Raw genomic sequence first — 14,749 nt, forward strand, 5'->3', positions numbered from 1 at the left:
GCACCCAGAGAGCCCACTTCCAGGCCAGGTCATTCCATGACCCTGCCCCCGGGTGGCCTGTTTGTTCAGTCCCTCCACCCTGCGGCCCACACCCCACCTCCTCCTTCCAGGCTGATGGTGCTCCTGCCCCCTAGTGGTCAGAGCAGGATTCACAGGATGAGGACCTGCTAATACCCAGGTGCTTTCCCAGTAGCCGTGGAAAGGGTGGGGCCTGGTTTTATCATTCCTTACAGCACCCTAGCAATGGCTGGGTCCCCCCCCACCCCTGCACCCCAATGTTAAACCCTCACCTCTCTCTGAGTGCCACAGACAACACAAGCCAGCAGAGGACACACTTTTTCCCCATTGTCCAGAAATGGGTTTTATTCTCAGCCAAGAGACAGTAAGACTGGTAGCGGTCAGAGAACCACGCAGCTGCCAATACAGCACCCCTGCGCAGGAGGAGGGCGGGGTGGGGTGGCAGCAGAGGGGGCTGGCTGTCACAGGCTGGGTGGGCATGACAGGGAAGCTCATCGGAGGTGGCACGCTTTGGAGGAGGATGTCAGGGTGACAGTGTTCCCTTATAGTTGGGCCACAGACTCCTCAAGGACAGCACGGTAATTCCCAGCACTAGAGGCGAGGCTGTGGCAGCCATATCTGTGTGCATGTATATATATATATGTATAATATATGGTTATTTATAGATATTTATAGAACGGAGCGGGAGAAATACCACAGAGGGGCACAAGTTTCACCAACGTCACGCTGGGTGTGTCAGCTCACCACTACAACAGACTAAGTCACAGATGAAGGGGGAGGCCTTGGGGCTGGGAGCCACTGTCAAGTCACAGAACAGCCGTCCAGGCAGGCTTGGAAAGAGAAGTCTCCGAGGAATAGAGGGATCTGGTTAGAGGTCGAAGGGGGGCCTGGGGCTCTCAGGACGGGATGGACTTGCCTGACCCGATCGGCTGGCAGTTGGAGAGGAAACAGAGAGAGAGAGAACAGGAGAGAGGAGGGAGAGAGCTGGTAAGGCAAGGGCGGCTGAGCCCGCAGGGGGGTGAGGGGAGGGCAGGGGAAGAAGATGCAGGTGAAGGTGTGGGCAAGGATTCCGGAAGAGAGGGGAGAGACAAGAAAGGGAAGGTGGAAGGGAGGAGATGGGCGGGGGCCAGAGCTTTGTGGGGTCTGGGCTGGAGGCTGGGGTGGCCCTCCCCTTGCCACGCACGCTGGTCTCTCACACACCACCAGGCAGTGCACCCACAGCTCCAGACACATGCTCAGCCCCCTCTGGCTTCCTTCTGTGGTTCCCTATCCTCAACCCACTGGCCCAGGCCACCACTCGCCTCAGGGAGGACGGGGCTCTGAGCCCCAGGCAACAGCCGCCAGGCCTGATGGAAAAGGCAGGAGAAAGAACACTGTTTGAACCAGGAGGGCAGAACTACAAGGACGGCTGGAGGGAGCCCTGGAGGCCTCTCTGGGTGGGCAGAGAGCCCAGGAGTCTCTGAGGGACCCTGGGGAGGTGGAGGACAGGCAGCTGGATGCCAGTGGCCACAGGCTTATAAGTCTAAGAGGGGAGCCTCAGGTGGTCGGGGGACCGCAGGTCGCGTAGGTGAGGCTGGGCCCTTCCTGCTGGGGAAAAGCAGAAGAATGCGAGTCAGCGGCCGGGACCGAGTGGCGGCGGGTTCACTGGGCGAGTCTGCGGCCCAGCGGGGATGGAACTCAGAGAGGCTGCCCTGCCCGGGTCAGCAGACACTGCCGTCCCGCTGGCTGAAAAGTGTAGGCCACCTCTAGGAGCAACGCCCCGGTCTGTGAGCCCTTGGCTGGCTGGGTGCTTCACCCGGGGCCGAGAACGCTGCCTTCAGTCGTGCACTCCCAGGCGTGGCAACACCAGGGAGCAGGGGAAGGGACTGCGGGGCCCTGCCTCGCCCGTGAGGAGTCCTGGGCTGGTGGTGTGGATAGGACCCCGAGGCTTTCAGAAATCATCCAACCACCAGAGCCTTCTCCCGAGATCACTGCATAACAGAGGTGGGACTCTGCCCTCCTCTGCCCTCTGGTGGATTCGGGTCCTAGAGCTCCAAGGCTGTGAGCTGCCTCCTGCCCCAGCAGCAGGGCTGACTGGGGAACGAGTATGGCACCCCAGGGTGAAGTCCCAAGGCTGCCTGCGCCCCAGCTCCCTGTCCCTACACCATAAACCACGAGCTCTCTGCCTCTGGCAGCGCCGGAGAACACCATGTCTGCCAGCTCGGTGCAGAGCCGGCCCAAGAGCCCCCAGGCTCAGCCACGGAGGTCCTGAGCAGTGGCACTGAGTCCCGAGGCTCGCTGAGAAGGGAGGTGAGAGCAGCTGGCAGTGAGGACAGAAGGAGGAAAGAGTAAGTCCGGAGCTGCAGAAGGGAGAGGGCGGGGGGCCTGGCTCGGAGGCCCGGTGTGCCCCCCAGTGTGGAGCTGGTGCAGCAGGGGCAGACACACCATTCATGCAGCAGGCCAAGAGGCATGTACCTACCGTGGCTGACGCTCCTCAGGGGTCACTGATAGTGATTCTGAAAGACAGCACGAAATCAACATGGCAGTTCACACGCACGGACCGGGCAGGCCTGGGGGTGGCGGACACGCTCACGCACACGCACGGGCGTGCACACAATGCTGTGAGGCCCCACAGCCCCGCATGCACACGCTGACACACATGCCCACAAACAGCACGCATACACCTCTCCCGCCTCCCGCTGCCCAGCACCCCCGCTGGCTGGCACGTGCAGCATGGATCCGGGGCATGCAGCCACTTGGCACACTGAAGCACACGCGTGGCCTGAGTCACAACACAGAAGCTCGCCCGCATACAGGAGGCATTTGCACCAGCTCCCTGCACACTCATGCCTGGCGTGCTCAGAGGGCCGTCTGCAATGCTCCATAGAATCGGTTTTGCTTTCTTAGGGTCCAGTTGTCATTTCTCTGCCCAAGAGCCTTCCATGGCTCCCTGTTACCCACCGTGTTGAGTCCTAACAAGTCCAACTTTTCTGTGGACTCTGAGGGTTCTTCCCATTGCACCCAGGGCAACCTTTGCTTATTCTTCCTCGTTCTATCTGCACTCTGCTCTGGCCAGCGGCTCTCCTCAATGCATCCCACACCAAGCCTTTGCCCCCACTGCTGCTCCCTACCCAAATGCCTCCCAACTCCTGACCACCTGAGCCTTCTCAGTCAGCACCCAGACCTCACTGATGTCCAGCTGCCCTGAGACTCCCTGAGACTGCTCTCTTCCCTAAGGCAGGGCCATGATTTGCCAAATGTTGCCTGTGTGTTAGCAAAACTGGAGTTAGAGCAGGTACCAAATCTTCCAGTTCCCATACGTCAGACCTCAGCACAGACCTGGGCATGTCAAATACCCTCCCAAATCTGAACTCACGTTGGAAGTTTGCCAAGTGCTCGGAGAGCCACAATTGTGGTTAATGAGGCATTCCTCTAGCCACTGTCTCCCTTGATCCCCACACCAACCCTGGGAAAAAGGCAGAATGTTAATTATCACTTGGTAGGAGGGAAACTGAGGCCTTGGAAGGGAAATGACTTGCTTAAAGGCCAGAGTGAACCAGAACCTCTGAACTGCTCTTGATCAGTACCGGGCTGCCTGCTTTACCCCATCCGCTTTGATCGCAGATCACCGTAGAGCAAGCCTCATCGCTGCTGCATTTGGGGTTCATGAAGGCTGGACCCATGACCCTACCCTCCAGCCACCTGGAAACATAAATAGACGCTGTTGGTCTGATTTGTGCTTCCTCAGACAACATGTCAGTGGGAACAGGGCAGACTGAGTCAGACATCAGAGTGAGCTTCCTTAAAAGAGGGTCATGGATCCAGAAGCAAAGCCAAGGGATGAAGTAGAATCCTTTTCCCTGAAGGTCTCCGGGAAAGGGTCAGCCTTCACCCACTCCTGTCCCACACTCACCATGTTGGCCCAGGACGGGTAGGGCCAGAGGCAGGGGAGAGGAAGAAAGCCATCAGGTGGCCCCATGGCTCCCAGACCCTTTCCCGGCTGCTCCATGTCCTACCCCTTGCCTGGGTGCCATTCTTACACTCTCACACCCGTGTGCACGCCCACACACACATCACACACCTCGCTGGTCACAGTCACAGCCTGGCCTCTGCCTGTGAGTCAGAGGCGGGACACCCTCCTGGGACAGCTCAAAAGAGTCAGGACTGGGAGGTGGGGACATCAGGGTAGCCCTGCGTGTAAGTGAACAAAATCCACACATTCCAGGAAGACCTGGGTTCAGATCCTCAGCCCTAAGGTAGGCTCACTAGGGACTGGGTGAGAGAAGTGGAGGCAAATGGAGAAAGGGAAGGAAGGAGGAATGCAGTATGTGACAGATAGAGTGGAAAAGGAGGGAAGCGCCATGCAAGTGCTGGAAAGAAGGGGGCAGGTGGGAGGAGCTCCACCGCCCCCTCCCCAGAAACGACCACCTCCGGGACTCAGCGCTCCCTAGGGGGCAGGCTCCGCCAGCCCTCGGCCACACCTCCGGGCTCGGGCACCCTCGGGGGCCGGCTCTGGCGGCCAGGGCGGATGCCGCAGGATCCAGCCACATCTCCCTCCCGGCCACGCCCGCCCGGCGGTCTCTTCCGCGGCTTTCAACCCCTACTCACCTGGGGACCCCGGGCGGGGCACGGTTGGGGCGCGAGGGCACCTGGGGGGGAGGACCGAAGGGGTCAGGGGAAGCCCCCGGCCTGGAGGGCACGGGGGGCGCCGCCCCCAGGGCGGACCCAGCAGGCGGAGGCCCAGGAGCAGGGCCCCGCGACCCGGGCCGGGCTGGGGGCACGGCGGGGGCTCGGCGCTGCGGCGTGGGGCTGGACGTGGGTGACCTGCGGGCAAAAGGGAGCCGAGGACAAGAGGCGAGAGATGAGCGGCTCCGCCCCACCCGAAGCCCCGCCCCAGCCACGTGCAGGCCCCGCCCATGCACGCAAGCCCCGCCCCAGGTGGTCGCCGGAACTTAAGCCCCGCCCCTAGTGGCTCCCACGTTCCAGCTCCGCCCCGCCCCGCAGCCAGCGCTCCACGGCAAGCCCCGCCCCGCGACAAGCCCCACCCTCTCTAAGACCCGCCCCTCGCTCCAGTGGGAGCCGCCCCGGTGACGCGGGCGCGCCACTGCCCGGTCCCGGCCCTCCTCCCGCGGGCCCCGGGCTGGGGGGCTTTGGGGCCGTGGGGGCCGGCCCTGGTACCTGCGTCCAGCCGGTACACTCTGCACCTGCAGCCAGGAGTCGTCCACGGGCGGTGGCATGGGCGTGCTGACAGTGGTCGTGTTGATGTCGCCGATGATGCTGAGCGCCTCCTTCAGTGCGTGGTACATGCGCAGCATCTCATCGCGCCGCTGAGCTTGCTCGGCTGACTCCTCCATCAGTGTGTTCTGGTCCCCGCACGAGTACAGGTTGGCCAACAGCTCCGAGAAGATGAATTCCTTGGTCTGTGTGCAGGCAGAGGAGAGGAGTGGGACCTGACGCCTTTTCTGCCCGCCTCGCGGGGCCCTGGACTGGAAGTTTTGGGGTGGGGGTCTCTGCCTAAACTCTGAGATCTCCACAGTTCCCCCCTCCCCCACAGCCCTGGTCCCTTGCCCTTTTCTCAGATGATCCAGAGAGGAAAAGTGACCTGTTCAAGATCACAGATCTGGGAGGACACTCAGGGACTATCATATATCTAGGAAAACCCTTACGCAGCATTTTTCAGTCTCACTTTCCTCGCCTGTAAAATGTGCTGGTTAAACCCTTTCCAAGGACTTGCATGCTCCACTGGACCAAAATAAGGAAGATAGTTTAAAATGTTCTGAGCCCTGGAGCAACAGGTATAAATGTGCTTGGACTGGGGGAGATGTGAGTGTCGGTGTGTAGGGGAAGGGTACCTGGCCTAGGCTCTGGGATATTCATGGAGAGATGCTGAGTTTTTTTACACCATAGGCCTGCGTCTTATTTGTTATTCAAATATATGTTGAACAGCTCCTACATGCCAGGTACTGTGTTGCTATGCACTTTATATTAATTTATTCCTCAACTCTATTATTATCCACTTCCTATATAATAAAAAGCTAATAGGCAAATTGTCCCCTCGATGGGGAGTTCCACCAGGAGTTCGACCAGGGGGCGGGGCCAGCCAATCTCCTGTGTCCCCCCCCCCCATCAGCCTGGCCAGATCAGCTCCCACCTGTGCACAAATTCATGCACCGTGCCTCTAGTTTTACATATAAAGAAACAGGCTCAGAGAGGGTAGTTCAATTGCTCAAAGTCACACAGCGAATCTGTGGCAGGATTCAAACACAGCTCTAATTCTCCAGGGCCTACGCTTTTTCACTGAGCCACAGGTGGTAGTGGTTCTATAGTGTGTGTATTTTAAAACATGGTCTGGGTGTTCTCAAAAGATGCAGATTCCTGGCCCCTCCTGAAAAGCTTTCAAGCATGTTTGGGACTTAGGTATGTGAATCACATTATACCATTTTCTACTGGATGGTTCTGGTGTGGACCTAACCCTCCCTCCAGGCCAACCTGGCTGCCCGCCTCCCTGGTCTCACAAGAGCACCCGCCCCCCCACGGGGGGTGGTGCACCCACATTGTTAATCATGAGGTGCATGATGGTCTTAGGCATAAGGTCCCGCACGGTCTTGTTGACGATGGCCATGTACGAGTCCACCAGGTTCCGGATGGTCTCCACCTGCCGCTCCAGCTGTGGGTCCATGGAGTGCATGAAGTTGTCCGAGCCGTTCTCCTCCGTCTCGCTGGCCTATTGTTGGGAACAGAGGGCATCAGGGTGCTGGACCCTCAAAGCCAGGTTCGAGGCTCCCCCAAGGTCTCAGCCCCTCCCCTCCAATGGTACCTGGAACATTCAGGCACACGGAGAAGCAATTGGCCTGAACACATGGACACTAGCTCCCCCATATGCTCTGGGTCTCTGGGCTCTGCGCATCCCAAAGCCCTCAGGACCCCAGACCCTCGTTTAACCTTATCTCTGACTCTAGAGCTTAGAATTTGCCTCAGTTTCCCAGTCCATGAACTGGGAAAGGACATCTCTAAGGTCCCTTGGTGATTCTAAAGACCTGGCCAGAGGTCGTGCCAGGCTGGAGACACATGGCAGAAGGGGAGGGCGGGGCACACTCACTTTCTCCTTGTCCTGGGAGGCCCACACCAAAACCATCGAGGTCACCACACCAGCACGGCCACCGCCAGCGAGCACAGAGAGACAGACACACAGAGGAAAAGGGGAAGGATTGAGTGAGCCCAGAGCACGGTACCCCAACTCTAAGGCAACTCGAGACACTGCCACAGTGAAAGAGCGGGGAGAAGAGGAGGCAGTCACGAGAAACCACTATCACATGACGGGGATGCAGGAAACGCCATCGGTGGCAGCGAAGGGGACACAGAAATCCGCTATTGGAGGAGGGTGGGAGGTAGGGGAGCGATGCCTGTGATTTTTTAGCTCAGTGAGGGCTCGGGAACATGGCGTCACTGAGGATGGGGCCCCAGACTCCCCATTATAAGCAGCTTGCCCCTCCCCTCCCTGCCCTGCCACTCACCCCAACACGCTCGGGGTACACGCCAGCCCTCAGGAAGGAGGCCTTCCAGCTATCCACCTCCTCCTGTGTCTCGCAGGCCAGCTCCAGCTGCCGGTAGTCTTTGTAGACATTCCTGCAAGGTGGGGCAGGCGGTGAGGGGACGGGCCAGGCCCACCCACCCCGCGCTTCAGGGTTTGCATGGGCCGGGGTCAGCCCGCCTGGGGTCCAGTCCCGGCTTTCTCGTTTCCCAGCTGGGTGACGCTGGGTAAGGCCCTTCTCTCCAAGCCTCAGTTTCCCCTGGGCAAGTCCCTTCCTCGCTCCAAGCCTCAACTTCCTCATCTGGAAGGCAGTTGAACAATAATTCCTGCCTCCGGGGATAATGCGAGGATTCAGCGAAATGAGTGCTAACATGTTCAGTTAGAAAGGGCCCGAACCCTCCTTAAAGGACTCGGTGACAGTGCAGCCCTCGTGTGGGTCTCGGCCCCGCTGGCTCCCTCTCCGACTCTCTGGGGGCTCCCCGCCGGCAGCTGTACTGAACCCTTGTCTCTGAGTAGGAGAAAGCCCATTAGAGTGAGCCCTGGGTTAGGAGGTGAGAGGCCGGGTATTGCACGCCCTCCCCCGGACACTTACCAACAGGAGAAGGCAAGACTGGGGCTCCCTTTGGTCCCCAGTGCCTAGCAGAGTGTCCTGTGCAGAGCAGGCACTGACAGGCTGAGTGTGTGAGGACGGGGGAGGAGGGAGAGAGGAAGGGAGGAGGGAGAGAGGAGGGGGTGGCGGGTGGGAAGATCTTGACAAAATGCCCAGCACAGAGTAGGGGCTCCATAAATAACTGTCAAATGAATGACTTGCTGTGGGGCTTGGGACAGTCCCTCTCCTTTTTGTATCTGTGGACCCCGCTTCTCCTCAGTGGGGGAGCTTTGGGGCTTGCAGGGTCTGGGCCCCCACAGCCCTGGTGGGGCGCAGGCAGGCACCTCTGCTCCGTGTTAAAGAGGGCGAAGATGTGCTTGCTCGACATGAAGCCCTTCTCCACGTCCCGCAGCTTCAGGTTGTCCACGGACAGCATGTACTTCTTCTCCTTCTCCTGTGGGCAGAGCCAGGGCTGAGGTTGGCACCGCTCTCTGCTACGCCTCGCTCCCTAAGAGAGCTCTACGCTGGGGGTGCCTGGGGCTGGGGGTCCTCAGAGTGGCCCCGGCTTCTGGCTCCAGCCCCCTCACACTGCACAGGTGCTGTCTGGCCCAAGTGCCCTGGGCTTGCTGGCACCCCTGCTCCCAATGGTATTCAAGCCATGCCCACCACCTCTGCATACCTGCCAGGCCCGAGCGCCCAGGGTGGCAAGGCTGAGGGTGGCTCCCATATCCCTCCCCAAGAAAGCCCTGGAGGCAGGCCAGGCCAGCCCCAGCCAGGGCCCCCCCCCCACCCCCACACACCCTACCCTCCACCCCCGCCCTGGAGCCTCTTTCGCCCCTGGCCTGGCTGCTGGGCCTGCTTTGGATAAGCCTCTGACTTCATTTCCTGACTGCAGAGACAGGAAGGGGGGCCACCAGCCCCTCGGCTTCAAAGGGCTGGCTCAGCCCCCTCCCCGCAGACGCCCATGTGTTAGCAATCAGGCACACAGCGCAGGCTGGAGAGGGCGAGTCTGTGCGCAAACACGTCTCCTCGCACCACTGCGCGTGCCCGTGAGTCTGTGCTGCAGAGATGTGTGTCTGAGGAGGTGCCCGGCACAGCCGTGTGTCCATGTGAGCACGCGTGTGTGCCCGTGAGGATGTGTGCACATTTATATAGATGTGTGTGGCAATTGTAAATGTCTGTGTGTTGGCGTGAACGTGACTGTAGGACACGGATGTGCGTCCATGTGTTTCTGTGCGCACAGTTTGTGTAACGGGCTGGACGTGCTTAATTTATCTGTAGTCGTCTGGGAGGAGTTATGCGTATCCGTGGATGGGCATGTGAGTGCCAGGCCCACGTGCACACGTGTGTAAGTCTGCTGGGGGCCGACATGTCTGGAGGATGGTGTGTTAAGGGGAGGGGCCCAGAGATTTTTGGAGCGGGGGCTCCAGGATGGGGCTCTGGGAGGAGAGGTCTCTGCTGTGTGTAACCCACTTGCCCACCCACCGCCACCGGACCCATGCTGGGTGGGGGGGAGGAGGTCTATGTGGGTCTTGGGGACTCAGGACTTGGGCAGGGGCCTCAGCCACGCTCCCAGGTGGGGGCTGGGTTCAGGAGAACCCTGCTCCCTGTCCTGGCCTCATCCTGCCCACCTCCCTCTGCCCCTGCACCCGCCTGGCCTGTCAGCCACATAAAGCCCTCTTTATGCCAGGCGAGTGGCCCGGTGGCCGGGAGCCCCAGAGGGCGGCTGGGGGAGGAGAGGAGGAAGTTGCACATGAGGCCAGGGAACATCTGGAAGCATTCGAGGGAGGCCCCCGCCACAGCCCTGAGCTCTGGGGTTGGACACGAGGCAGGAGTGGCCGCCTCCCCCCACCGCTCCCTTCCTGCTGGCCGGCCCCCTCCCCAAGCCCCTCCTTCCCAGCCACAGCGCCTGCTCACCCCTGCCACGTCAAAGGAGGCAGAAGGGGAGCCGCGAGCAGAGAGGGGACGTGGGCTGGCTGGGCTGGGGCTGGGGTCTTGGGTCTCCAGGAGACGGGCCGGAGCTCCCACCGACGACAGCCGCCGCCGCCCGGATGGACCACTCCGTCTACCCAGTGTTTAGACTATCTGTTCAGGACTCCCAAATTGTACAGTAGTCTGCACATTGGTTAGGCTGGCTGGGTTAGACCCTCGGCGCCGCTGGAGCTGGACCGACCGCCATCCCAGAGCCGGAGCTTGGAGCTGGGGCCGGGGGCGCGGGGCGGGGGTGGGGGGCAGAGGGTGGGCTGGGGGGAGGCGCAGAGGGAGGGGGTGCCATCCTGCTGTGAGATGGGGTGGGGGTGCTGAGGGGGTGGTGAAGGGAGTCTGAGAAGATGGGGGAGTTGATGAGGGCTGGGGATGTGGGTAGCTGTCTGCCCTGAGGGTCACCCCAATCCCAAAGACCAGAGGGCCGGCCGCTGGGGGAAGAAGGGGGACGGATCCCCTTCCCCCTCCGCCGGGACCACCTCCATGTCCCCAGATGTTCTAGTGCAAAATTCCACTCACATCCAACACATGCACACCCCACAACTCAGGCACCCACACACACCCGCACTTTAAATCACACATCCATGCCCCAAGCACAGAGCAAGTACACACACACACACACACACACACACACACACACACACACCCTTTCAACGGAACACTGGTCCTCTCCCATCTTACATCCCAAACACATACATATTCTCAGACACTGCACACACACACACCCTCCCTCCTTAAGCCCCCCCCCCACACACACACACTTACACTGACACACAGAACACAGCACACACGCCCGAGTCATGCTTCAGGCACACACAGTCTGCCCCCAGATACACATAAGACCCTCATATACCAAATATACCTACATGCTTACACCCCAAACACTCTCCCACAAAACACTCGCACACAACAGCCACAAGCCTCCCCTCCCCCTCCCAGCACTCACTCTCCCCCACAACCCCCCCCCCCCATGCACACTCAGGGCCCCTTCCACACAGCTCGACTCCAATGCGCACACAGAGCCCAAGAAAGACCCCTTTATGCACAGGTATGAGGACAGGCCCCAGACACACTCCCTTCACCCGCAGTGCAGCCGGTCAGCCCCAGGTCACACTGTCGGTTGTGGGGCCTGCCGCGGGCACCCCCAGCCCATGGGAGCCGGCCTGGGCAACAGAGCAGGAAGCAACGCCCCCACACCCGCCTGCCACGCCACCTCACACTCCATCCCTTCCCGGGGCCCCTGTGCTCTGGGAGAGGCCAGGCTGGAGGTAATGAGGTCCAGATGGCTTGGCGCCCCTGCTAGTGACGACAGAGGGTCCCGCCCAAGGTGGGAATGGGGCCTGTCCAGGGCGACTTGAAGGGGGCAGAGAGCGGGGGAGGGGGGACTGGGAGACCAAAATCCACCCCCCCTGAGCCCTGCTTCCCCATTGAGAGTGGAGGGCGCCCCCTTCTCCAACGGCCCTCTCGGGGAGAAGAGGGTCCCCTCCCCCACACGCGGCCAGCTGGAGTTCATTACCACAAGCCCCCCCAGCCCTCCCCGCTCTCTCTGGTCACCTCTGGAATCCAGATGTGGAAGCCAAACAGACTCATTCTTAAAGGAGACCGGCAGCAGGGGAGGGCGCTGGCTGGTGGGGGGTCTGTGTGCCCCACTGGGCAGGGAGGGGTTTTGAGGGGCGCCTCTGTGGGATCCCGTCATTCCTGACCCCTCAGCCTGGAGGCGCTCTGGGTATCTCCCCTGGACGCTGGGGTCTGGGGGACTGGGGTGCAGGGGTTAACAGGGCGGCTGGCAGCTGGACTCTGTGTGTCATGGTCTGTGGGGGCCACAGAAGAGGTGGCGCGCCCTGGAGCAGAACAGGACGGCTGCAGGGCCAGGGTTTGGGGTTAGGGGGGTGCCCAGCACCCTTGCCCACCTTCTTGAGGGTGCTCAGCCCAGGCTCCCAGTCCTGCCACGCCACCTTCTCTGCCCAGCCCCGATGAGCCCCCAGGATTGCCTGCCCCTGATCCTTGCAGCCCTGCTCCACCCCAGGGTCTTTGATGGGATTTGTAAAACCCCCCGTTGGGTCTGAGCCTGACTTTGGCCACCAATCAAACCCCTTGACTCACCTCATCATCCTTGTACCAGGACAGATTCTCGGCAGTCAGCACAAACCAGTACTCCTTCGAGCCCCCCTTCATAATGCCAATGTTGTTAATGGTCAGCCAGCCCTTCCGGATGACCTGGAGGGTGAGGGGGCAGGAGGTCAGTGGGCAGAGTCCTGGCTTCCCCGGGGAGGTTGGGGTAGGCAAAGAGAGGCACTAGAAAGTCCACCCCTCCCCCAGCTCTTGGAGGCCTGGCCGGTCCAGGAGGGTGGGGGCCAGACCTGGCCTGGTATGAACCACCAGTGAACAGGTTGGAGGACAGAGGAAGGCAGAGCTCAGGATACAGAGCCTGCTGACAGTCAGAGCCACGTGAGCAGGGCCCTGCTGGCCGGGGAGGAGAGGAGCCCCCATCACTAACGGTGCCCAAGCGGAGCTTAGGTGGCCGACGGGGCAAGACAACTCTGAGTGCCTCTTCAGCTTAGGATCCGATTTATTCTAAGACTTGTCCCCGACCTCAGGGACTTTGCACATGCTGCTGTCGCCTCTGCCTCGAGAGCGCCTCCCCTCCTGTTTGCCTGGCAAATGCCTACTCACCCTCTGTGTATCGGCTCAGAAGTCACCTTCATTCCCAAGCAGGCCCTCTCTACCCCGCCCCCCCCCCCCAGTAAAAGTCAGGACCCCCCTTATAATCTTTTATCACTCCCTTAAATCTTCTGGAATGACTGGGATCTTGAATTAACGTGTGTGTGTGTGTGTGTGTGTGTGTGTGTGTGTGTGTGTGTGTCTGTTGATGTCAGCCTCTCCTGCTGAGTTGTCAACTCTCTCGATCATTGTATCCCAGCACCTTGCAGAGAGCTCGACAGACAGTAAGTGATCAATAAATACACGTGGCATGAATGCTGCAATAGTAGGGTTCTAAGGGTCTTTGGCCCCAGGCCCCAGACACAGGTTGGGGTGGTAGGGAGTGGGGGCAGGGGGAAGGGGCTGAGCATGAGACGCCCAGGCCCCTTCTTCCTGGGGGCAGCTCGGAGTTCCAGGCAAAGGTCTCCTTCCACAGCAGGAAGAGCAGTCTTGAGCCATCGCCACAGACCCGGGCCCCTGCATTGGACTCCAAGGGCAGAGCCACGGCCCAGACCCTGGTGGAGGGCCAGACTGAGAGGACAGGGAGCTGCTTCCCGCTCCCTGGCCCCGACCCCCCTGGTTTCTCTTCTGAGCGTCCACAGACGATCCAAGGATCCTGGGGCCGGTGGGAAAGTCCTCGGGGCCAGGCCCACTTCTGAGACCCTCGAAGCCCTTCTTACCCTCTCCGGCTTCCCCCAGTCTCGAAGAGAACCCAAGTCACATGGCGGATCAGCAGCGGAGTACTGGCCTGAGCCATTAACAGGGACACGACAGCCAGGTGCCCTGTGACTCCTCTCCCCCCCGGTCCCAGTCCAGTGAAGACCCACTCAGTGTCTTGTCAACGCCTTCGGAATTGAGTCCACATGCCACACCCTGGTGCTGTGCATCTCAGCATCTGACCAGCAGGCTTTGTCACCCTGCTCCTTGCCCTCACTTGCAGCCTTGGTCCTCCCTCGGCCACCCCCAGACCTGCCCTCCTCCCTGCTCACCCAAAGCCCTCTCCAGAGCCCCTACACCAGGACCGCCCACTCCCCCGACTCCCACCCTGCCTGGGCCCTGCCTGCGGGCCCGGGTCTCCGAGGTGCAGGGCCAGGGTCTGACTCCTGTCCAGGGGCCAGCACTGTGTAGGCACCAGTGAGTGTTCGCTGAACCAAACTGCCCTGGGATAATCCATTCATTAATTACTTTATCCTACTGAGCACCTATTGTGTGCCAGGCACTGGGCTGGGCACTGAGGATTTACCGATGAACAAGACAGACCCAGCCCCTCCCCTGTTGGGTTTGGGAGGAAAATAATCACACAAACACCTCGATTATTACACAGAAACTCCCGCCTCTGGAACAGCCCAGGACTGTGTGGCTCGTGTGTACAACTGGGGTGGAGAAGTGATGTGTCCACAGGGATCTGAAGGACACAACAGATGAGGAGGGACTTGTCTCTTGACATGTCACTCATCTCTTTATTTCCTGGTAGAGATGGTCTGCTTCAAAGCATGCTTCTTTCCCATCCGTCCATCCGTCCAACAGACATTTAAGCAGCACCTACTAAGTGCCAGGCCCCTGCCAGGCGTTTCCACCCGCCCCGGCCCACATGGTCTGCCTCTGCCTGAAGTAGCACTTAGCGCATGTGCATTGATGGACAGGTGGCTGGGACCCTGTGTGTGGCGAGGCCTTGCCTCTGGCCTGAGAGCATGTGTGGGCAACCTGCGCTGGTGTGTGCAAGCAGCTCAAGCCAAAGGGCCCCGTCCTGCCCATCCCCACTACAAATGGGCCCTTCCCCCCCTCGCTACACAAGCCAAGAGCCCCAGTCCTGGTACTCACCAGAATCTCATCCTGCAAAGAGGTAACCATATCAACCACGAGAAGCATCGGGAGAGAGGAGAGAGGGTTACTGAGGCAGAGTGGGAGGCTTGTGGCTGGCAGCTGACAGGCTCCCTGGCCCCCGTGGG

The 14,749-nt window shown here is 60.5% G+C and overlaps 1 protein-coding gene across 9 annotated transcripts in view; it reads right to left on the reverse strand.

Moving 5' to 3' along the window:
* Positions 1–228: 228 nt before the first annotated feature.
* DNM1 (dynamin 1) overlaps positions 229–14,749 on the reverse strand; it is a 42,350-nt gene continuing 27,829 nt past the window's right edge. For 2 of the 9 annotated variants that reach the window (XM_079790876.1, XM_079790874.1), the window contains exons 14-22: positions 14,622–14,633; positions 12,204–12,317; positions 8,462–8,571; positions 7,512–7,623; positions 7,097–7,108; positions 6,551–6,721; positions 5,176–5,417; positions 4,606–4,821; positions 229–947 (exon numbers count right to left, since the gene is read on the reverse strand). In XM_079790876.1, coding sequence (XP_079647002.1) covers positions 887–947; positions 4,606–4,821; positions 5,176–5,417; positions 6,551–6,721; positions 7,097–7,108; positions 7,512–7,623; positions 8,462–8,571; positions 12,204–12,317; positions 14,622–14,633 — 1,050 coding nt within the window. In that variant the 3' untranslated portion in view covers positions 229–886. Of the gene's footprint in view, positions 948–1,068; positions 1,606–2,476; positions 2,514–4,605; positions 4,822–5,175; positions 5,418–6,550; positions 6,722–7,096; positions 7,109–7,511; positions 7,624–8,461; positions 8,572–12,203; positions 12,318–14,621; positions 14,634–14,749 lie in introns of those variants that run through there. The other 7 variants (XM_079790872.1, XM_079790869.1, XM_079790871.1 and 4 more) reach the window with 5 other exon arrangements.

The sequence above is a fragment of the Cnephaeus nilssonii genome, assembly GCF_951640355.1.
Source record: "Cnephaeus nilssonii genome assembly, chromosome: 14".
In the NCBI taxonomy this organism is placed as follows: Eukaryota; Metazoa; Chordata; class Mammalia; order Chiroptera; family Vespertilionidae; genus Cnephaeus; species Cnephaeus nilssonii.